Here is a 24,242-nt window from a genome sequence, read left to right on the forward strand (position 1 = left end):
GTGCTTTGCTAGTGTGAAATTTGATGGACTTTGAGTTGTTGACGATGGTTCTGTTGTGTTGGGCTTTCAAATGGTGTGTGCTGTAGGTCATATGTCTCCTATGTTCAGGTGGTTGGTCAGGTGTGTGGTTGTTAGTAGGTGGTCTTTGACTTTGGGAATTTTTAGGCCTGCTGAGCTTCGGATTGTTTTGGTCTCTCTTGAGTGCAGCATCCTTTAGATTTTTAATAGGTGTTTATCTGTTATGGTTGGATGCTGTGCAATGGTGGTGTTGGGAATGATGGAGCATTCTTTGGTTATATTTTCATTGATTTTTTTGATGAATTTCCAGGAGTAGTCTTTTCTGGGTAAAACTGTTGAGGTGATTATATTGGTTTGTGGAAACACCATGTGAGCTTTTTCAGCTATCTTTTTCATTAAGTCTGCTACTTTCCCTCCTTTGAAGTGCAAATCATTTGTGCCAGTGTGAATCACTATATTTTGGGGCGTTTGAAGTTTGGATTGGCAGAGTAGCCTGAGTGCACTATCAGTGGTGGGACACCAGAACTTTGCGACTCTGTGTGTGGGGAACAGCTTTCTTTGATTAAAAAATTTGCCATTGGAATCTATGAGAATTGCAGTCTTGGGGTGTTGTGAATGGTTGGTGGGCTGGATTGAGGGTTTGTTGGTTGGTTGGGTGGTTAACTCGCTGGTTGGGGGGTTTGTTAACTGGCTGGTCTGTTGGGTGGCTATTTGACTGGTCGATGGGGCAGCTAACTGGCTAGTCGATGGGGTGGCTAATTGGCCAGTTAATGGGGCGGCTAATTGGTTAATCAGTGGGGTGGATAATTGGCTGCATGGTGGAATGGCTAACCGGCTGGTCGGTGGGGCAGCTAACTGGCTAGTTAATGGGGCGGCTAACTGGCTAATTGATGGGGTAGATAATTGGCTGCATGGTAGGATGGCTAACTGGCCAGTCAGTGGGGCAGCTAACTGACTGATCTGGTTGATTTGTTGGGTGGCTAGCAGGTTGTGTGTAGGCTGGGGGTCAGTGGTGGTGTGGGTGTTCTTGACATGAATGTGGGACTGTTCGGATATCTCAGTTAAGGTGTTCAGCTGCTGTTTAAGATTTATAATCAGAGACTCTTTTTGTTCTAGTTTGTCCTTAAGTGTACACATCTCCTCTCTGAGGAATTTGTTGTCTTTTTGGAGCTTGTCCATGTTTTTTTCCAGTTGTCCTATTCTGGTCTGAGTCTGTTCTTTAAGCTGTTGTGTCTCCTCTCTCACTTGTTGGATTGTTTCACTGTCTCTCCTTGAACTCCATGATCTCCATCTCTAACAGGGAGAGACACTGTTGTATGCGTTGTACAGACACTGCTGATCGGGGTGTGTGAGGGGGGTTTGGGGAGTGTGAGGAGTGGAGACTGGGCTGTGTGTGTGAGGATGGCTGCAGGGGAGGGTCACAGGTTGCTCAGGTTTAGCTTTCTCAGCTAAAGCTTTTAGCTCATTAAATTCGGTTTGAAACTTTGCCAGGATGGATTCTGGTCCCTGAATCATTACAGTGCCGTTGTTATACAGGTTGTGGTTAAATTTGGGAGTGGTGTCAATGTACAGTTGTCTCATAGCTTTGTTTCCAGCCATCTTCAAGCCTTTATTGGCTGAGAGGAGGGCCGTGTGCCAGGCATTCGGCTGCTCTGTGTAGAACAGCAGGTCTGCTTTCATTATTTTATCATTTAATATCATAAAATCAGCTCTAAGAGTCTCAGGAAAGTCTCTCAAAATCTTAGCTTTGTATTTTTTCTTGGCATTTTCAGTAGTTATATCATCTGGGTAGCTGATAGCAAGTGGGTTAATACTCCACTCCTCAGATTTTTCAAAAATAGCCATCTGTAACTGTCACTCTGTAACTGTCACTCTGTAACTGTCACTCTTAGCTGTGATGCTAGCAGTTATGGGATATTTATATTAGCAGGTTGAAAATAATAATATCAGTTCCTACCTGCCTTTTTGAAATAGATTTCTTTTATTTATATTTTGATAAAGTGCTTTTTTTCAGTTTCCTCTTGTTTTTCTTATTCTTTAGTTGATGTCCTACAGCTGCTCTGTGGTTTGTGTCTCTATTAGTGAATTCTTAGGTTCTTAGGTTCTTTGGGTAAAATTGTAAATTTTTCAATTTTTTCCTCTTCTTTTTTTTTTTTCTTTTCTTCCTCCCTCCCTCAGTTATGCTGTCTCTGTGCTGTGATGAGGCCTGTTGCTGTAAACATATCTTTTCACATATCTTTTCATCTTTTCACTGATTTGGGAACAAACCCAATGCTGAGTGAAAAGGTAATTATTTTGAACAGGTGTTCTGTTATTGCTGGTAATAACTTTACACCCAACCTATGGTTTATTTATGCTATTTTACAAATGAATCGGATCCTTTGATACTTTTTGATAGGATATTTTAATTTTTTATTTATAAAAAAGCTTTGGGCACATTTTTAATGGGGTGGGTCTAAGAAGAAGGACTTCACCTTATATCTCAATTGGGCAAATTATTTTGGTTTCAAAAATTGTTTTGGATTTGTTTCAAAAAGTAGCCACACACACCGTTTTGTAGAGTGATGTAATAAGATCAGATGTAATTTTGCAATAAACCAGACGTCAGGGTAATATAAAGATGACAATGTATTTAAAATAAATGAAATACTTAACATTTGAAGTAACAGTCAACAAAACAATTCAAATTTAATTTAATGGATCTCCAATTTTACACATTTCTGCCATCTGCACTTTCATGAAAGTACCATACCAGTGTAATATACTGAACAATTATGATATTTCTGGATTTTAAGCATTTTGAAGTAGAAATCCTGTATAAAAATATACTTTGAGTAGCAAACACAAAATAAACAATTCACATTCTCAAAAACTTCTAAACATTCTAAGCATTAAAACAGAGCTCAATAATATACACACAATCTCAGATGTCTCATTCTTCTTATGGCATGAAATAAAACCAAACATTTTCATGTTCCTTTTGTCTCCATGTTGGTTTTCTGAGTCGAGGTTTGACCAGGAACAAACGTGAAGGATTGATCATGATAACTGCAGGTGGAATCAGGAATCAGGACTCCACTCATCTCATATGTCCATCTTATCTCTTATGAAAATGCAGGAACATGCTGAGTCTCCTTCACCCCTACAGATGTTCACTACAGACTAAATATAAAAAAAAATAAACATGTAAATTATTTACCACAAACTGATCAGTGGTACTTCATGATCGAGGGGAAACATTATTAATTCATGTTTAAAAATTGTAATTCAACATTTTCTCACTCTTATCAAAATCTGTGTTAATATTTATTTAACTATTAATAATTATTATTTCTTTACAGAGTTCATCAGAAAATCTCACGACTCACCTCAGGTCTTGTAGTTTGTAACGTTCATCATCCTGTAGAGCAGAGAGCAGATTCCTCACTGGGACGTCTATTTTATTCTGTTCCAGCTGCAGTTCTCTCAGGTGTGAGGGGTTTGATCTCAGAGCTGAAGCCAGAGCAGCACAGCCTTCATCTGTGACACCAGACTTACACAACCTGCAGAGAGAAACACAGTGACACACACTTCACTCCCTGAGTTTATACACACTGAGAAATAATGTGAAAGATACCAGTGTAGTTTTTATGAATATTTGAAGGGTTTTATAGCCAAATGAGATAACTTCTTTAGAGTTTTGATATTTCTTTCAAAATAAACAAGGAGTATTGCATATTGATAGAGAATAATTTTTAATATATTTCATAATATGTCACTGTAGGAGCCATTATTCGTCTATGTAGCGACACCTGCTGGCAAAGGACTGTCACTAAAGATTGTTTAAATATATCGTCCCTAGTAAATGACGTAATGAGCTCGTGGAACAGTGGAAGACGCCAGCAGATGTAAGGTTTCAATTGTTGCTTATAGCCGTGTGTGTGGATTAAATAATACTAATTGTTTAATGTATATTTTCTTTCTTTCTTCTTCTCCTTAAGAATAAACTAAGTCACCATCGTATCAAATCATCTCGTCATTGAAGCCCTATTGAAAACACTGTGAGGGCGTCTAAACAAGTGACAAAGAAAACACGCTTTGATCACTAAAGTCACATTATTAACACATTAAAAAAGCACAAATTGCTAAATATTTTGAAAATTTAGTTTGATTTTAAGTTTGAATTTTGTGTGATTTCACAAAATGTTATAATTCCAATCAGCCTGCAGCTGTGTATATTAACATGCAATAATATTTAGATATTTAATATGTAACATGGTGGCAGCAAATTAGATCAAGTAAAAAAGTGTTAAGTTTTGGTCCACTCAAAACCTTTGTAACTGCAATGATTATTCAAATCAAGAGAAACATTATAAACAATAAAAAAAATGAAAGTTTACAGCTTCATCAGCCTTGAACTCTACAGATTCAGTATTGAAACAGTGGTGGGTGACTTGTATTACTTTTTTGACCGCGTAACGAGTAATCTAACGTGTTAGGTCCACCATTTAACTACTCAGTTATTTAGTTACTTTTTCAAAAATGTAATCTGTTATTCAGACAATTTATGTAATCCGTGAGCCAGACAGCAGTCATTCCCAATCCGTTGTGTGTGAATAAAGTTGTCCTATAAGCCCCGCCCCCGACAACCCGCCCCCCTCTGTTATTCCTGCTGTTATACCCCTCTCACACACTATGCGGTTTGACTATGCGAGGATGGAAACCTGATCACAGTGCCAAAACTCACGGCCACTGCACAAAACTGCGTAGGTGAGATAGGGGTATTAGTAGGTGAGATAGGGGTATTAGTAGGTGAGATAGGGGTATCAGTAGGTGAGATGGGGGTATCAGTAGGTGAGATAGGGGTATCAGTAGGTGAGATAGGGGTATTAGTAGGTGAGATGGAGGTATCAGTAGGTGAGATAGGGGTATCAGTAGGTGAGATAGGGGTATTAGTAGGTGAGATGGGGGTATCAGTAGGTGAGATAGGGGTATCAGTAGGTGAGATAGGGGTATCAGTAGGTGAGATAGGGGTATTAGTAGGTGAGATGGAGGTATCAGTAGGTGAGATAGGGGTATCAGTAGGTGAGATGGGGTATTAGTAGGTGAGATAGGGTATTAGTAGGTGAGATGGGGGTATCAGTAGGTGAGATGGGGTATTAGTAGGTGAGATAGGGTATTAGTAGGTGAGATAGGGGTATCAGTAGGTGAGATGGGGTATTAGTAGATGAGATAGGGGTATTAGTAGGTGAGATAGGGGCATTAGTAGTTAACAGATTATGGCCCAAACTTCACTGAGTGATGATGGTAGAATAATTATAAAGGTCTTGACCAAAACAACATGCATGAGGAATCACAAAGGAATTTTCATTTCCCGCAATGGAAAAGTACTGAACTAGTTACTTTTATTAGAAAGTAACGCTGTAATGTAACTGATTACTTTTTTAAGTAATTTTGTAATGTTATTAGTTAGTTTAAACAGTAACGTCCACCCAACACTGTTCAGTAGTACAGGTAAATGCACTGTAATGACAGTTCATGCATCAACTGACTGCGTATCCATCAGTCAAATCCTAAGTAATTACATTGAACAATTCAGTAAACAGTTCAGTATGCAGACCAAGAGAATGCAACAGCTTTTCACGCACACACACACGCACACACACACACACACACACACACACACACCCTGAGCTTCTCATGTCTCTTATACACAAATCACTCATGCATATTTAAAGTTTTGTAATGTTATTTCCTCACCACAGTGCTTACACTACAGTATCCCACATCATATATACACAAGTATATACTACAGTATTCAAACAACATTCAAATCCTCCCCTGTTTCACAGAACATATTGCAGATGTTAAACAACACACACTCATCATTTAATACGGCTGGAGTGACTGCAGTGGGAGTAACATAGTGTAAGCCTCCTTTCATTGACTTCAACATTCTCGAAAAACCGACAGTTACTTATTGTAGACTGATAGTAGGCAGATTTTTTTGCTTTTCTTTCTTTATTAAGCTTTTTAGTAAGCAGCCTTTGTTTGAGCATACACAGTCTGGGTTATAAAAGTATGTGAACCTCTTACAACTTACATAAAGACAATGTGTTTTTAAAAGATTTTTATTATTATTAAATATACAATCTACAATTTATTTTGAAATCACCAATTATTTATTAGCAAACAGGTTTGCATTAAAATTAAGTTTTAGTGAAAATAAACTTAATTCTCAGGACATTGGAGATGAAGATGAATCTAGAACTTTGCAAAAAATAACTCTTACCTAGCACAGGTCATGTGACTCTCTGAGATCTTACCTCAGTGCCTCCAGCTTACAGTGGGGATTCTCCAGTAGAGCAGAGAGATGCTTCACTCCTGAGTCTCCTAGATTATTCTCAGACAGATGCAGTTCTTTCAGATGTGAGGGGTTTGATATCAGAGCTGAGGCCAGAGCATCACAGCCTTCACCTGAGAGATCACACTGAAACAACCTGCAGAGACACGATCACACACTTACATCTTGGTTTTATACTTGTGTTCAGTGTAATATACTGACTCACTGAACACTTTATTAGGAACACTAGTGGAACTACTAATTTACACAATTACCTATTTAGCCAATTGAGCAGCGGCCATGCAGTGCACAAACGTTACAAGCTGGCAGATATACTGTAAGCATTTATTAATGTTCATGTAAAAAACTCTGGAAGAAAGAAAGCAATTCTGCAGACAGAAATGGCTTGTTGATACAAGACTAATACAGTAATTGGCCAAAATTGGCAAACCAAGCTGCCAGAAGGGCTGTAGTAACTCAGATAACCTCTCTCTAATTCTGTAAATTTATGATCTTCTTATGCCTACTTCCTGTGTGATAATGCACAAAGAAAAAATAATTTCTAACTGGTTTCATGAACATGAGAGTGAGGTGTATATATATATATATATATATATATATATATATATATATCAACTGCTTCAGTCTCACTGAGGAGCCGTTCATGTGACTCACAGAGAGATGATCTTACCTCAGTATCTCCACTATACAGTGAGGATTCTCCAGTACAGCAGAGAGATGCTTCACTCCTGAGTCTTCTATAGGATTCTTAGACAAATTCAGTTCTCTCAGGTATGAAGGGTTTGATCTCAGAGCTAAAGCCAGAGCAGCACAGCCTTCAACTGAAATGGCACATTCACACATCCTGCAGAAAGACAGTGCAACGCTAGTTATAGTCATAATATACAGTGTTATATTTAGTTTTATTGTTTTTATGTAATATTAAACTTCTGAAAACTTCAAACTGACCATGAATTTTATATACATTTGTTTTCACACCAGTCAAAAGTGTGGAGAGCTGCATCAGCAATGTCAAAGTTCTACTCAATGACCATGGTATGCAATTTAAAAAATTAATGATGGATCTATGACACAGGTCAAAAACATCTGGCCCATGCACAGACCAATGGCATGCTGGCATGGTTCAACCCAACCCTGAAGGAGAGGCCCAGTTGATAATTAATGAAAAGGCATGGAATTGGAATTTCCCACTTTCCCATGTCCAGTTTGTTATGCGAGCGATGCCTCAAACCTCCACTAGCATCACTTTCTTTGGCGGTGAAAATGACACATTGTGGCACACAACAAAATAGACACATTTTACACTCCACAGTTGATATGGTGCTTAATAGATAGTGCCTGTTCCACACCATTGTTTTGGAGAACAGAGAAGCATGAAGCCAAGTTTCCCTCCTACTTTTACGGTCCTGTGTCTGGTGTCACCCCTGCTCTCAGCTCTACAGATCTATAAACAAATAATCTTACGTGACAATAAAAAGACAAATGACAATATTTAGTCCACCCCCTTTAAAAAGAAATAAAAATTATTTACAAATTTCAGAAACTGGTAGGAAAAAAAAGTAAACCCAGAACTGGATCACGGAGCAGTGGTCTTTCAGGAGCCCTGGACTCATGTTTTCTATTACATCTTGTGGATGACCAGGTGTGCGTACATCGCCGAGCTGGGGTAGAGATAGTACCAGGATGCACTATAGAAGAACCCAATCCGGAGGAGGAGGGCAATGTTCCGCTGTTCATGTGAATGTTACTTTGATATTTAAAACATACCTACACAATGTTGCTGACCAAGTACACCACTTCATGCGAATGGTGTTTCCTGATGGGCAGTGGCCTCTTTTAACAGGATAATGCGCCCTGACACACTATATACTGTACATTGTTCAGTAATGGTTTGAAAAACATGACGAATAGTTTAAGGTGTTGATTCCACCGTCAAATTCTCTGCTCTCACTCCAATTGAGCATCTGTCGGATGTGCTGGAAAACAAGTCAAATCCATGGAGGCTCCACCGCACAAATTAGAGGACTTAAAGGATCTATTTCTGACAGGTTTGTGCCAGATATAACAGCACACCTTGAGAGGTTTAGTGGAGCACATGTCTCAATGGGTTATGGCTGTTTTGGTGGCAAAAGGGGACCTACTCAGAATTAGACAAGTGGTCATTATTGTATCCATCCATTCATTCATTTATCTAGGAGCCTCTGTAGTCCAACTAGGAACTGTGAACCCAATGATGAATAGTGAAGGCCAGTGGTGGCCATTGTATTTATTTTCATTTTTACAACCATGTAGGACCTCCTGTAATTTTTCACACATGCACTGACACTCTCTGGGCAATCTGGGAACATCAATTAGCCTAATCTGCATGTATTTGGACTGTGAAAGGAAAACAGAGTATCCAAAAAAAAAAAAACATATAGTATCCACCAAGAGAACATATAACATGCAAACCCTGATGTGAGAATCTAACCAGGACTATAGAGGAGCAAGGAAATAGTGCTAACCACTAAGCCACCATTACACCCATTATTCTTTAATCATGACTAATTACTGTAAAATAAACAAGACCTACATAAGGTAACCTACAGACCTCTGTAAGCACAGTAATTTCTCTGTAAGTTTCTTTTTTATTCTCACTATTAGATAGTGTCTTACTAGAGACCAAATCATGCAGTCCTACCTCAATTTCTCCAGTTTACAGTGAGGATCCTTCAGGATATCAGAGAAATGTTTCACTCCTTTGTCTCCTAGTTTATTTCCAGACAGATCCAGTTGTCTCAGGTGTGAGGGGTTTATTCTGAAAGCTGAGGTCAGAGCAGCACAGCCTTCATCTGAGATATCACAGTAAGACAACCTGTAAAGACAGGCTCTTTATCAGTAAATATACATCACCTGTTAACAAATATGTTAAAATCAACTGAAGCCAGTCTAAACCAGTACATCTCCACTCCTGAGCAGCTGTTTTGTGGTGCAGCCTAATAAATAATAAACATTAACAATCAATTTATATGTATTTCAATATTTGTAATGTTAGTAGATTAATTATCCCAATGAAAAATATATGCATTTCTTTATTATTATTTTATTTTTTTTACCAAGTTGCCCTTGACCATGATGTTGGGAGAACAAACTCAACTTTTTATTTTGGTCATAAATAAATCTTCTTCCTGTCCACTTAATAACCTCATGGGGAGCGTGCAGTAAAAAGCTTAACACACTGGCCAGACTTATGTAGTGATGTTGGAGTTAAATCATAATTAAACATACCTTCTATTAGATTACATAAAATTACTTCAATTCATTTTTAAAAATTGTTTGTGTGTGTTTGTGTGTTTAATTGTGCGTATCAATTAAAGTATTATATAAACTGTGCAGTGATAAGGAGTTCAAAAGATTGGTAAAAATTTTATGTATACATGACCAGTGTTCATGCGCACACACATGATATAGTGCAGGAATAGGTAAGTTCAGTCCTAGAGAGCTGTAATTCTGCAGAGTTCAGCTCCAACCCTAATCAAACACACCTGAACAAGCTAATCAAGGTCATCAGGGTTACTAAGGCTACAGACAGGTAAGTTTTTTTTTTTTTTTAGGGCTGGAGCTGAAATGTGCAGGACTGTGACACTCTGGGACTGAACTTGCCTTCCCCTGATATAGTGTGAACCTATTCTAAGGAAGCAGTACAAATAGCAGTGAAATACATGTGTTGTGGAGTGTCTGCCTTATCTTCATTTCACTCACTCAACGGCTATACCACTTTATCCTGTATTCAGGGTTGGGAGGGGCCTGGAGCCTATCCCAGGAGACTTACAGTAGGGCATGAGGCAGGGTACACCCTGGACAGGGTGCCAATCCATGGCAGGGCACACACACATACACTCACTCACACACTCATCCACACACCACAGGCAATTTGGGAACACCAATCAGCCTAATCTGCATATCTTTGGACTGTGGGAAGAAACCGGAGTATCAGGAGGAAACCCACCATGTACGGGGAGAACATGCAAACTCTATGCACACAGAGATGGGAATCGAACCCGGACCCTGGTGGTGCAAGGTGACAGTGCTCTGCCTTATGTTAATAAGTTTATTTAAAACTTGTGTACAAAACAATTATAACCAAGTGATGGAGGGGTGCATGCTGGGAAATGGTAACTAATGTTTGATTAAAGTTTCAATATAAATATCATTGGTTTATGACGGAATTATTTAAAACCTGCATTTCAGGACTTTTATGTTGAAATTTGCACCAAACTTCAGTAGCAATTTTCCCAGCATGCACCCCTCCATCACATGGTTATAATTGTATTAACCTGCACCTTAGCATCATCACCATTAGCATAGCACTATCCCGGTTCCTAGCCATAGTTTCTGTATTAATGTTTATGTTTCTATATTGGGTTTGTTTTATTTAATTATATTTACACTCAACATTAACAAATTAGCATCTGCACTTGCATCCTGCCTCTCCTCCATAAGTGACATGAATAAACTTGTCTCTAAATCTTATGTAGTTAATTTACTGTATATAACAATATAAATTATAATAAAGGAAGAAAAAGTCTAAATTCAGTAATGAAAAAGACTAGCATAAAATATAATGCATGAATATTAAATGTATATACAGTATGTAAAAGAAGCGGAAATGTGGTAAGGGGATTGGTATCTATGCTAGGGCCCTATTCTAATTAGTATCTTTAATGTTCACTAAATTGGCAGTAAACTAGAATTCCTTAGACTACAATTATCTACAATATCTGAATGCTATGGTTTTGTTAACAGCATGCAGGACACAGCCTTTCAGTAAGCTGGGCTAACCCCACATTGTGCAGACAGAATAGCAGTGGTGTTTGGGAGAACTCCTGATTGTGTTGAATGTGTTCATACAAACAGCAAATGGTACATAAAACTATAATGGTCTTATGCGCCTGTGATGAGCATGCGCCTCAACCTGTTATCGTTCCTCACTCACACCGTAAGTTCCCTACGTAGCAGGGAGAGCTGGAAGGGGCTGGTCCTGGCTTGTGTTAGTGGGAGAGGTCATAGCCATGGGAGAATGTGTGAATATAATTCCACCGGCAAATCCATGGCCAACTACATTGTGGCTTTCCAGGCTGGCAGAACCGTGGCCACGTGCAACCGCCACTGCTAGTTGACACCCCCAAGAAGGCAATCAGAGAAGATGCGCGTCACCTCTACAGTATATAAGATTCTTTGAATCAGCAAGCAGGATTAAATCAGTGTGTAGTAGAACCTATTTATAAAGCAGGACACAATTATATATATATAATATACCTTGGATAATGTAGTTCCAGTTGAAAGGAAATTGATTAGACATAAGAAACTCGCTTCCTGGTATAATGACCACACACGCACTTTAAAACAGACCACTCGGAAATTAGAATGTAAATGGCGTCAAACTAAATTGTTTGAAATTCAAAGGAGAGCATGCTGAATTATAAAAAAGTTCTGAGTGCTGCTAGATCATTGTACCTCTCCACTCTTATAGAAAATAAAAATACTTTTAGATTTTTATTTAATTATGTAGCTAAATTAACCAGGAATAAGATCACTGCAAAAATCTCCACAACAACAACACACAGTAGTGAGGAGTTCAACATTGACATTTTCAATAACAAAACTGTAAACATCAGGCAAAATAATTAGGTTTTGAAACCAGACAATTTCCAGACAAATGCAGATGATAAACTAACTACACCACATCAGCACCTAGAATATTTTATTCCTCTTCAAGAGAATGAGCTGATTTCACTAATTTTAACTTTCTAACCCTTCTCTTTACATGCTTCCTCTGGGCAACTGATCTGCTGATGACACAAAGTTACTGTATATGTCTCAGAAAAGCAAGCTTAATAAAATTGAGCAATGTGTAGAGTGGGCTTTTAGTTATGCTGTCATGGTTACTTCTGCCAGAGTCCCTGCTTGCACTCTGCACTACATATACATTTACCTTATCTATTATGTGACTGTGAATATACCTAACTGATATCTAACTCCTAACACCTTCTCCCTCTCTCTCTCTGTCGAGCTACACATGTCGATCCTGAGTTGCCCGTGATCCAGACCCCCTCTGCCCTCTGGACCTGTTCTGGTGCTCTGCTTCTGGTTGGAGATCTCGTCACATGAATGCCCTGTGTGATCTGTTTGGGATACATGTGGAGACTGGGGATGCTCAGTTTACCATGAAGAGGGTCCTGACCTCAGCTAATGCAGACAGCTGTTCTCTGAGGACTTGTGACTGCACTCGCTTAATAGTTCCGGACTAGAATTTCCTACAGTCTACCTGAGCCTTCAATAACAAACTCGGCTCAAATTGAACTTAAAGACATCAACTGTTAAACTGCCAGCTGCCTACACACAGTATGAGTGCAAATCAATCCCTGTTATCTGGTATCACCCAAATGAGGATGTATTCCCTGTTGAGACTGGTTCCTCACAAGGTTTTTTCTGATTGCCATCTCATGGAGTTTTTCCTTGCCATCGGCGCCCTTGGTTTGCTCATAAGGGATAATCTAATTATTCTGATTCATACACATTCACTTTTTATACAAACTTCCATAATTTCTTTTAATTGTATAAAGCTTTTTTCCCACAATAACAAATGTTAAAAGTGCTATACAAATGAAACTGAATTGAAGAACAGTTGCACAACCACTCCCCAGGTTCTTTGCTGCAAACGTTCTCCTAAATCTCGTCTAGGCCCTGCATTGGGCTCCATTCACCTCACAGTAATCTTCCCGGCTCCATTAACATCCCATAATGAACTGACGTTTATAACAGCAAGAAATCATCTTGAAGACTAGAGAAACCTTTTTCCTTGATAATTAATAATGAATTTTAAACCTCCACCACAGCTTCACTATTAAAGAAGGTGACATCAAGACGATCAGGTCATGTGACTCTCAGTGGGATTATCTTACCCAAATATCTCCAGGCTACAGTGTGAATTCTCCAGGAAAGCACAGAGATGTTTTACTCCTGAATCTCCTAGTATATTAATAGACAGGTGCAGTTCTCTTAGGTGTGAGGGGTTAAATTTTAGAGCTGAAGCCAGAGCAGCACAGCCTTCACCTGAGACACCACAATTAAACAACCTGCAGAAACACAATGACACTTTTCATCAACAGATACCTGTCTCAATATGTCCTGTTTATTCATGTTAACAGTGTAACCATAAATTATAAGAATGTAGTAAGACTGACCATTCTGTTAAGACAGAAGAAACACACGGACAATATCAAAATCATAACTTTCTCACAGTAATTAATTATATTTGATTAACTTTTAATGTTCGCGAATCTCATTGTCAGCACATTTAATTACTTCTTAAACTGATTTGAGAGTAGATTTTTTTCCTAATGACTAATGTATGTTCTGCAAGTTGTACTGTGTAGAAAGTTTCAGAGGCTCTCACAGTGATGATCTTACCTCAGTGTTTCTACTTTACAGTGAGGATCCTTCAGTACAGCAGAGAGATGCTTTACTCCTGAGTCACCTAGATTATTCTGAGACAGATCAATTGTACCCACACTCAGATGCAGTTCTCTCAGATTAGAGGCTTTGCTGTCAGAGTTTGAGCTGAGCACTGAGTCAAGAGCTGTCCAGCTTCTCCATTTCATTGTATGACAATTGATACTGGAGGAAATAAAAGTATATATAATGAACAAGGGCAAATTAAGAAACAGGTCATAACATTTTTTACTGTTGTTGGTCTTTCGGCTGCTCCCATCGAGGTGTTGCCACAGTGGACTAACTGATCTGTCCCTCAATTTGGCACAAGTTTTAAGCCGGATGCCCTTCCTTACATAACCCTCCCATTTTATCCGGGCTTGGGACTGCCACTTTATTCAGTGGTTGGGATTTGGGCATTGAAACTGGGCCTTCTGCCTGGTAGGCCAAAAACCTACCTCTACCCGTCAATGCCCTCCATTAAAGCATAATCAAATAAAATTATAATAAACTTAGACATTTAACTCTATCTGACACTTGAAAATAAGACTACCTTAAAAGTGAATGCACATTCATCAAGTTTAATAAAGAGATTTGCTTATCAACAACCTGAGATCTTGAATAGAAATCAGATCCAGACATTAATATATACATTTTATTAGCCATCAGTTACTGTAGGTGTATTTACTCTCTCGCTCTAACTCATTGTCTATACTACTTTATCCTGTATACAGCCTATACCAGGCACATACAGAGCTGCAAAGTGTTCTTGAACGCTCAGATGAACAAAGCAGTACACTTTACTCTGGTGAAGCCCAATCTCCGGTCTGAAAATCTGAGTGATGTGGGGTACACTCTGGACCAGGATCAAATCAATCGCAGAGCACACACACACATACAGTACACACACCACAGGCAATTTGGGAACGCCAATTAACCTAATCCACACGGCTTTGGACTGTGGGAGGAATTCAGAGTCCCCTGAGGAAAAACCACAAGGCAGTAATCAAATCCGGGTCTTTGGGGTACAAAGCGACAGTGCTAACCACTAAGCCACTGTGCTGCCTTGAGTATTTATTCATTCGTGCAAAACTATTTTCCATCTTGGTAAATTTTACTGTTTGTGCTACATTCATTTATTATTACTAACATCACTCTGTATGACCTACTTCAAAAATTTAACAGTACAACATTATACAGTATACCCATACTTAATATTATATTAGTCTCTACTTACATTGCTTTTCTTGATTCTGCAATCACAGGCATCATCTTCAAAAGAACCCAATCTGATACGTTGTCTGAAGTGGTATATTTACTCAGGTCAAATTCCTCCAGTTCATGTGCTGATGTCAGTAACACAAACACCAGAGCAGACCACTGAGAAGAAGTGAGTTCACTTTGTTTTCCAGATTTCAGGTAGCGTTGGATTTCCTCCACTAGAGAATCATCACCCAGTTCATTCAGACAATGGAACAGATTGATGGATTTCTCTACAGCAGGATCTCTACTGATCTGATTTTTAATATACTGAACTGTTTCCTCTTTGCTCTCTGAGTTACATTTTATCTGTGTTACAAAGCAATCTAAGAGATCCTGATTGGGCTCAAGTGAAAGACCCAGAAGAAAGCGAAGAAAAATGTCTAGATGTCCAGTCTCACTCTGTAATGCTTGATCTACAGCAGTCTTATGGACATCTGAAATTGTAATTTCTTTCAGATCTGAAGACTGACTTTGTTGAAGAATATTTTTCTTTTCCTTCATGAACATCAGGTGCACATACAGAGCTGCAAAGTGTTCTTGAACGCTCAGATGAACAAAGCAGTACACTTTACTCTGGTGAAGCCCAATCTCCGGTCTGAAAATCTGAGTACACACACCTGAGTACACTGCTGCTTCTTCTACTTCAATGCCACACTCTCTCAGGTGTTCCTCATAGAAGATCAGGTTGCCTTTCATCAACTGCTGAAAAGCCAGGTGTCCGAGTTTGAGAAGCATTTCTTCATCACTCTCCCGCTTCTTTGAGTACTTTTCTCTTATGATGGTTATCTGCATAATGAGGAAGTGTGTGTATATTTGAGTCAGAGTCTTGGGGATCTCTCCACTCTCTGCTTCACCCAACATTCTCTCTAGAACAGTGGCTGAAATCCAGCAGAAGACTGGAATGTGACACATGATGTAAAGGCTTCTTAATGACTTCAGGTGTGTGATGATGTTATTGGCCAGGCTCTGATCACTGATCCTCTTCTTGAAGTACTCCTCCTTCTGTGGATCACTGAACCCTCGTACCTGTGTGACTCGATCAACACACTCAGAGGGGATTTGATCAGCTGCTTCTGGTCGGGAGGTGATCCAGATTTGAGCAGAGGGAAGCAGATTCCCTTTGATTAGGTTTATCAGCAGCACAGGCACTGTGACTGATTTAGTTACATCACACACTCCTATTGTGTTCTGGAAATCCATAGGGAAACGACACTCATCCAATCCATCAAAAATGAACAGAACCTTTTCCAAACTGGACATTACTATTTCTTTTGTTTCCTTAAAACAGACACGAAGGAGCTCCATCAGACTCAATTTCTGGTCCTTCATTAAATTTAGCTGTCTGAAAGGAAGTGGAAATATGAGTTGGATGTCGTGATTTGCTTTCCCTTCAGCCCAATCCAAAATGAACTTCTGCACAGAGACTGTTTTTCCGATGCCAGCGACTCCCTTTGTCAGCACAGTTCTGATCTTAAAGATGTCATTGCATTTGATTGGTGTTTCCTTTGTTATTTTTTTCCTGGATGCTGCCTTGAACTGTCTCACCTCATGTTCTTTATTGACGTCTTCACTCTCTTTATCTGTGATGTAGAGCTCTGTGTAGGTCTCATTCAGGAGTGTTCGGTTTTCCTGGTTTACTATGACATCATTCAAACACTGAAACTTCTGCAGCAAATTTAATTTGAGCTTTTTCTGGAATTCATATATAGCAGTTTTTGCATCAGGGCTGTAACATAGCGAAGTACATGGTGATACACAGGACTTATACTGTATTAGAGGATTATTTTGATGCCATCATGTCAGTGTCATCGTCATAGTGTTGAGTTTGATCTTACCTTGTATCAGTGATGATGATCTTTTCATTTTTGTCTCCTGATGTCTGCTGAAAACTGTAGTCAAATGAAGTAACTGTTAAAAAACATTTTACAATGGGGAGTGCAGGAGAAATCTCCCAGTTTAACTTTAGATATTCTCATCTCATTATTATCATATTTGTTTTTTGTATGTTTTTATTTGTTTGTTTTTTATTATGAATAGAAAAAATATGAAATAAAAACAAAATGTCCAGCATAATACTGCATACTGGATTCCACACTAAAGCCACCACACAAAAGGGCATACTTGACTTAGTGTCACAAACAACAAACAAACACAATCCACCTTGGCTTATCTGATTACATTTAAGCCCTGTTAACACCTGTAAACAGCACTCCATGTGTAAATTAAAAGAGAAACAAAACAAACCAGAGTTTGGCCAGGAAGAGCTATTTCTGTACACCATGATTACTTTTAGTGCAGGACCGAAGTATTTTTAGAGACACAGCTACAAAAGTTCATGTCTCCAATATAATTGAATATACAGTGACTGGCTACACTTAACAAGTGCATTATGCCAACCATAGATTACAGCTGAGGTCTGCAACCTGCTGAAAACCTGGGAAAACACTTTTAGAGCTAAAGACACCAAGGATCTTGTCTCAAGAGGCAAAGCACTACCCCATAAAGTAAAACCTCCTTGCTTTCTCAACTCCAGAGATGTGGCAAGGTATCCAGACTATCATAACCTACAAAATTTCACCAAGTACCATTGATGCTGTTTTTAATTCTTCCATCTCAGATACAATTGACACTTTTATTCTACACACTGTACCAGGCCAAAACTGGACAATACTCTGCTTATGAAGAGCACATGTGAGCAAGAAGAGTCAAACATTGGAAATGTGCCAGACTGGATAACATCTCTGGGTAAGTTCTCAAAACTGTGGGAATCAGTAGAGGATACCACCATAATACCAGGGACACCAGCAATGCCAAAGCTCAATGACACCAATTGTCAAGAATTCTAGAAGGGTGTCATTTCTTATAACCAAACTCCACACCACACTGGACCCTCAACAGTTTGTGTACCACCCCAGACATGTACAGAAAATGCCATATCACATGCTCTTCACCTGTGAATATTTTATGGGAATCATTTGGGAAGTGAAATTATTTATAAAATGTGATATACGAGCACAAGCAACATTCTTCTCCAACAGATTATATGCTCTCAGTGCTAATGCACAAAGTGAGCACTATGGTTTTCTGTTCATTAGAAGCGCTGAAGTGTTGGTCAAGTGATTCTCAGGAAAGGATTCTCAGGATGTAAATTTCGATATGGGGCTTCAGAGGCAGCTTCTTCCTGTCTTCTTCCTGTCCATCAAAAGTGGTCTTCATCTAAGTCAAGACTATTGACAAATATAATGTGCCAAAAAAAAAAAAAGTTCTGTATTTTAAATAAGACGTTATAGGAGTTTGTGTGGATACTAATACAATTACAATTTTATTGTGTACATTTGTAAATATCTTTTTTCTGTAAAGACATTTAAGAGTAATTTTTTTGTTGGTCAGCTAAACTGCTTTGTTTGTTCCAGTCACACACTGGATCTAGCATACCAGGGCATTACCAAAAAATATATATTTGACCTCCCTGTTATACAACATTTAGTAAAATAATATTTGCATCACTTAAACCCTTACCTGGATACACAGGAAAAATCTGTGTCATTCAGTTCTGGAGGATGCTTCATAGACACATCACTCTTCATGGAGACAAGGCTGGGTATGGGTGAATCTGATCTCTCAGTCTGGATTTTACTGTACAAGGCAAAGTTTCTTTGTGATTTATTCTGTCTTTATCATAGGCATAAATCATTGTATTAGTCTTTGTGTTTAACTGAATGTCTCAGAAGGGTGAACATTATCAGATAGTTTTTCATGATTTCTAAGATGGGTTTCACTGCAAAATGCAATAAACATTATTTTACTATTTTCACTCCAATTAAAACCTTTTATTGGTAAATGTAGTTTATTGTTATTTTGGAAAAAGTGACAAACTTATCCATTAGCAAATTCTTTGCTATCCAAATCAGACCTCTGACTTCTACACATCACTCTGACACTAGATTAAAGGTCAGGGCCTGTGTATTTACTAAGCATCTCAGAGTAGAAAATCGCTCCTAACTGGCCATAAATTCTCAGAATTATGCCATTTTGTTCCTACTTTTAGATGTAGGAGTAACAGCTATTTATCAAGATTCTTAAAAAAAACAACAAAAAAAAAAACACTCCTTTGTAGGTGAGCTCCGGAGGTGTGGTTAGGAGTAAAGATGAAATGGCGTTCAAGGCAGAGACATGACCAAAGGGAAATGTTTTAGTAACATTTAGTAACACAGAGGTTAAATAGTACACACTTGGACGAAAATGGAATACTTTTTTATATACATTAATTGCAGAAATAAATGCAGGAAATACTAAATTAAACTCTGCTCTCACAGCAACGCAGATCATGTGCATATTCATACAGTACATTTCCCAACATGCAGTGTGAAATGAATAAAAAAAAGCTGCATTCATGAAGTCGTAGCATCATCCATGGCACACACATTAAAATAATCATATTTATATATGCGTTATACAGGTGCATCTCAATAAAATAGAATATCATCAAAATGTTGATTTTGTCGCAACGTGCCAGATCTCCTCCCCAAGTAATCAGAATCCCTCCTGTTCCCGCTCCGCGCCGCCACTCCTTTTTTCCCGCCTCAGTCATGACTCGAGCTCACGTGTTGCCGATTTGGGTTAATCAGCTCTGCTTATTTAAGACGCTGCAGGACACCCACCTTTTACCAGATTATTGTGCCGAATTAGCCTTGCGAATTATCCTTCCATTCAACTTTGCATTAATGTGCTAGATACAGCACTCTGTGAAGTGTACTCTAGCATTTTGTTTTTGTCCCAGTTTTTCCGGTTACGACCTCGCTTTGTCTCTCGTTTTCCTCTCTGCCTTCGCGGTCTGTTTATTGAAAATGTAGCATTTTATTTTATTTTTGGTCAAAGGAACGAAATGACCTGAATGACTCAAATGAAAAGATTTGTTCATTATGATGAACAAGATTCAAAAACTGAGTCACTGAAATGATTTAAACTTCCGATTACTGGATTCTACACGGTCGTAAGTTTCCGCCTCCTTACTTCCCTGCGCCGGGACGCCCTCTGCTGGCCGTTAGTACACATAGAAAGCTATACTTGAAGTGATTTTCTTTTAATTTCAATGATTATGGCTTACAGCTAATTATGGAGGACTAAACATGACATAATTATAAATAAATAAATGTGTGAATAAATAAGTAAATATATAAATAAATAAATACAATAAGCCCTGGAAAATTGCTAAATATATTCCTACTTTTGTTTATTAACATATTTTAAGATTTATTTATTTCAAATTTTATTTGTTACATACACAGTCATACACAGTACGAAATGTAGTGAAATGCTTATATGACTGCCAGTGACCCTAAACGAGAATTAAAGTTTACAATAAGAAATAAATATGAATAAAAGAAATACAATAGAAAAATTAAATAGAAAAATTAAATTAAACTAGGAAAAATAGAACTAAAAATAAAAATAGAAATATGCTAGGAAAAATAGAACTAAAATAATGTACAAAAAAATAGAAATATACAGTACAAATTGAAATATACTGTACTGAGAAATATACAGATGTGGTCATTAAGACTGCGCGTGTTTTCCCGCGGGATGCCTCAATTTAGCGCGCGGCGCGCCGCGACTTGCCGTAAGCAACATTCGGGAATTTAATAAATGTGTTGTGCTTCACTGAATATCCGCCAGATGGCGCATGGAAGGACTTTATTTAAACGCCGGACCAAGTACTGTACAACGAAGAATTGTGTATAATTACTTAGTCTAAAACAATATTGTTTCCAATGCTGAAGCAAACATGAATTTTATTTTGCTTTACAACAGATCTTTCATGATAAATGTGTGTATATGTGCTTCATATTATTTTCATAATGATGAAATGAGATGCCCAAATTCGTGCTTTAAAATTCTTAATAAGTTTCTTATATATTTTTTAATGTTTTAACAGGGACAAAACAGTGAAAGACATGGCAATGTCTCGGTTTACATGGTGTTGAAATTAATTTAATTTCCTGATAGTAGGCTATCTGATAGTCTCGTGAATATGCCAACATATCTTATTTAAAACGTAAAAAATGTGTCGACATCATCAGAAGACATAAATGAACTATATATATTATATTATTAAGTAAATATTATCTTATGACCACAAACTTTTTCGGGCTTTTTATAATAATCATCATATTTGCTGTTTGTGTCCAGCATTTAATAATTATTTCATACATTATTTAACCACGGCTGGAAATAATAGCTGGAATGTGATGTGATTGTGAATTCATGACTAAAATAAAGCAGTTTGTCTTTTGTAAAGTACTTTCACTTTACAAAAGGCAGCGTTTTTATCAAAAGGTTGATAAACGTGTGTTGTACAGTATATACACCGCGACAGCGCGCGCAGTTACTCACTTCTCACCTTTCATGTAGGTCTGCTCGGACTAATTCGTTTTAAACCCCTCAAAACTGCGTGTATATACAGCTCAAAACCTTCATCAGTTATTAACGATAGCACCTATTTAGAAAAAATGCCCCAGTGATTTCGGAGCTTCAGGAAATCTCCCGGCGCTCTGCGCATAACACCGGGCCAACTCATGTCGGAAAGAATTTATAAACGGTTTCTAAACGTGGGCTATTATTTTTTTTTTACTTATAGTATTTGTTAATTTTATTTAAATAAGGTTTGGGCTCAGGACTTCGGCATCGTGATTCTCCTCTTTAATTTACTCCATAGTTTTAATCAGCGCTCAGCCGCATGCATGGAGTTTTCCAGAGCGCACCGGCAGAAGTAGACTAATGATTATAAACGCGTCAGGAAAACAGCAAGCAGACTGACTCTGACCATTTAAAAAAACGTTTGCGTTCATTTTCTGACGCGCTCAAGTTCACCAGAAACAATACAGAACAGCGCAGCTTATTTGCTTTCAAACATTTATAAAATCAAGTTTTTTCGTTATTGTGAGTGCGCTTAAATAAAAGTTGAGTCTTATAAAGGCATGTAGTCTTATATAGTTTTATTATATAGTTTTTGCACATTAATCAAAGTCCTCATCTGTTACATTTTTGAGGACAATAGTTTTTTTTCAGCCTGTCACGGCGTGCGCCCAAATCAATATCGCTCCTCGCTCACTAGTTAGGCGGCCTCTCCTTCAGATATGCGAAGAAGCGGGGCTGCGGAATTAAGCACGAATAGTGAAGAAGAGCTCTCCTTGCTAATGATCCCGGGTTCATCCGCGCTATAAAATACTCGGGGTTTGTTGGTTTACAGTGGATTTTACTACGCGGTGTGAGTGAGACGCGCGCACACAACGCGGAAGTGCGGCATGCAAACGGGGCAAATGGAACGCGCCCCAGGGACTTCATAGAATAGCAAGCGCGAGCGGACGGAGGCAGGAGCTGCTGTCCGCGGATGGCCGTCGTACTCGTATTTTATAGCGCGGGGTGCAAACCCGGGATCATTGGCATGGATGAGCTATGTCCAGCTCTGTACCAGCATGTCATGTGGGCATTATAAGACTAAAAAGTGGCAGCTGGCACGCCTAAAAATAGACGCAGGTTAATTTTTTTATAGTCTAAATTAAAATTCTCCTCTTTAGTGCCTCCTATTCCTATTAATCCTATTGTTCTTTTAGTGTCACTGCGTGTGCTTACAATGCCAGACAACATTCAAATGAAGTGTGAATCAGCTGTTCTCACCTATACATATTAACCTATACGTTTTTACCTAAAGTGTTTAGGTGAAATTCCACCTATACAAGTGTGACAAATATGCAAAGAAAAAAAATAGGAAGGGGCAAATACTTTTTCATGGCACTTCACGTGTAGTCAGATTGTTCCACTGGGCTGAAACTGTAGCAGGTGGAGTTATAGCACTTTTCAAATCAAACTAACTATACACTGATATGAATAACTTTGAATGATGAATGCTACGTTAATATGATCTCGGGCTTGCTCCACATTATAAAAGCAAAGCGCGGAGTTTAGTCCGAGATCAGGGAAGTACGTGATGTGGTGGAAAATAGGCAGTGGCGGTTCTACACTGAATTGCTCCGCGGGCGAGACTCCCTCCCGCCCTACCCCCGTCAGCGCCACTTCTAACCAACCAAACCCCCTGTCTGAAGTCTGCTCAGTCTTGTTAATTTGTTTTAAAACCCCCAATTCTGTAAATTCCCCCAGCAGCGAAACCGGTTTGATGACTTCACACCTGTTGTAAAGGTGAGATGGGGGATTACAGTAACTGTGGGTGCGCTTCACCTCGGAGCGCGATGTCGCGTTGTATTCAATGAATAGACTAAAACAAAATCATGTTTGCTTCAGCATTGAAAACAACATTGTAATAGATTAACTTTATTAAAGATTATACACTTTTGTAGTCTTTGTCCACACACGTGGGCAATTTTTAGATATTGATCCTTTCTCGATGCAGCGAATTTTCTGAGCAAATTAATAATAATTTCCATGAATGAAAAGGAGGAAGAAGAAAAGGTTACGCGAAAATAAGAAAAAGCTTTAGAGGTAAATGCTGTGAAATGCTTTAAATGAACAGATTCTGCCTATAACAGGTCAGGGACAGTGAGGCTGGATCCAGCAGCGCACCACATCCCACATCATAATACATGCTGATGATGACCAACACGTCTCCCCTGATCTACCAGAGCCAAGTAAAAAGAATGGCAATCAAACAGAATAAAATTAGTAGCAGCATTAACTCGTGCTAGTTATTATGATGGTGGTCATCATATTAATTGAAATAATGTTTCTCAGCATTATTTCGTGTTAATATTGACTACCATAATAATTAAAGAATAAAATAAAAAATATTGTCTTTATAGATTTATATGTTGTTTGTCTTTTTTAGATTTATATGTTCTTTTTTTTGTTTGTTTCTTTGACCCAATATATGTTCAGTGATACTTCAAATAACATGTTTAAATAGCATTGATTTCTGTATTGTGTTATATTTTTATACTAGTAACTGGTGTTAAAAATGTATCTCTACATTAATGAGCCAATGTATTATGGTGTGGGCTGCTGTGGGCCAGGAAGTCCAGGGCCACTTTTTGGTCCCAGTCCGCCCCTGTAATAACGAATGGAGAAAGCGCAGTCAAAGCGGGATTCTGTGTTCCGCGGGGGCCAGTCGTGAATAGCTGACACTCAGTGACAG

The 24,242-nt window shown here is 38.5% G+C and overlaps 1 protein-coding gene across 1 annotated transcript in view; it reads right to left on the reverse strand.

Annotated features, from left to right (window-relative positions):
* The window catches only part of LOC128516019 (NACHT, LRR and PYD domains-containing protein 12-like), a 65,754-nt gene that overhangs the window by 34,916 nt on the left and 6,596 nt on the right, over nucleotides 1-24,242 (reverse strand). Inside the window, exons 3-11 of the mRNA XM_053490321.1 lie at nucleotides 18,617-18,733; nucleotides 16,933-16,986; nucleotides 15,072-16,823; nucleotides 13,814-14,020; nucleotides 13,306-13,479; nucleotides 9,042-9,215; nucleotides 7,032-7,205; nucleotides 6,324-6,497; nucleotides 3,477-3,560 (exon numbers count right to left, since the gene is read on the reverse strand). Coding sequence (XP_053346296.1) covers nucleotides 3,477-3,560; nucleotides 6,324-6,497; nucleotides 7,032-7,205; nucleotides 9,042-9,215; nucleotides 13,306-13,479; nucleotides 13,814-14,020; nucleotides 15,072-16,823; nucleotides 16,933-16,986; nucleotides 18,617-18,733 — 2,910 coding nt within the window. The remainder of the gene's footprint in view (nucleotides 1-3,476; nucleotides 3,561-6,323; nucleotides 6,498-7,031; nucleotides 7,206-9,041; nucleotides 9,216-13,305; nucleotides 13,480-13,813; nucleotides 14,021-15,071; nucleotides 16,824-16,932; nucleotides 16,987-18,616; nucleotides 18,734-24,242) is intronic.

This window comes from Clarias gariepinus, chromosome 28, assembly GCF_024256425.1.
Source record: "Clarias gariepinus isolate MV-2021 ecotype Netherlands chromosome 28, CGAR_prim_01v2, whole genome shotgun sequence".
Taxonomy (NCBI): domain Eukaryota; kingdom Metazoa; phylum Chordata; class Actinopteri; order Siluriformes; family Clariidae; genus Clarias; species Clarias gariepinus.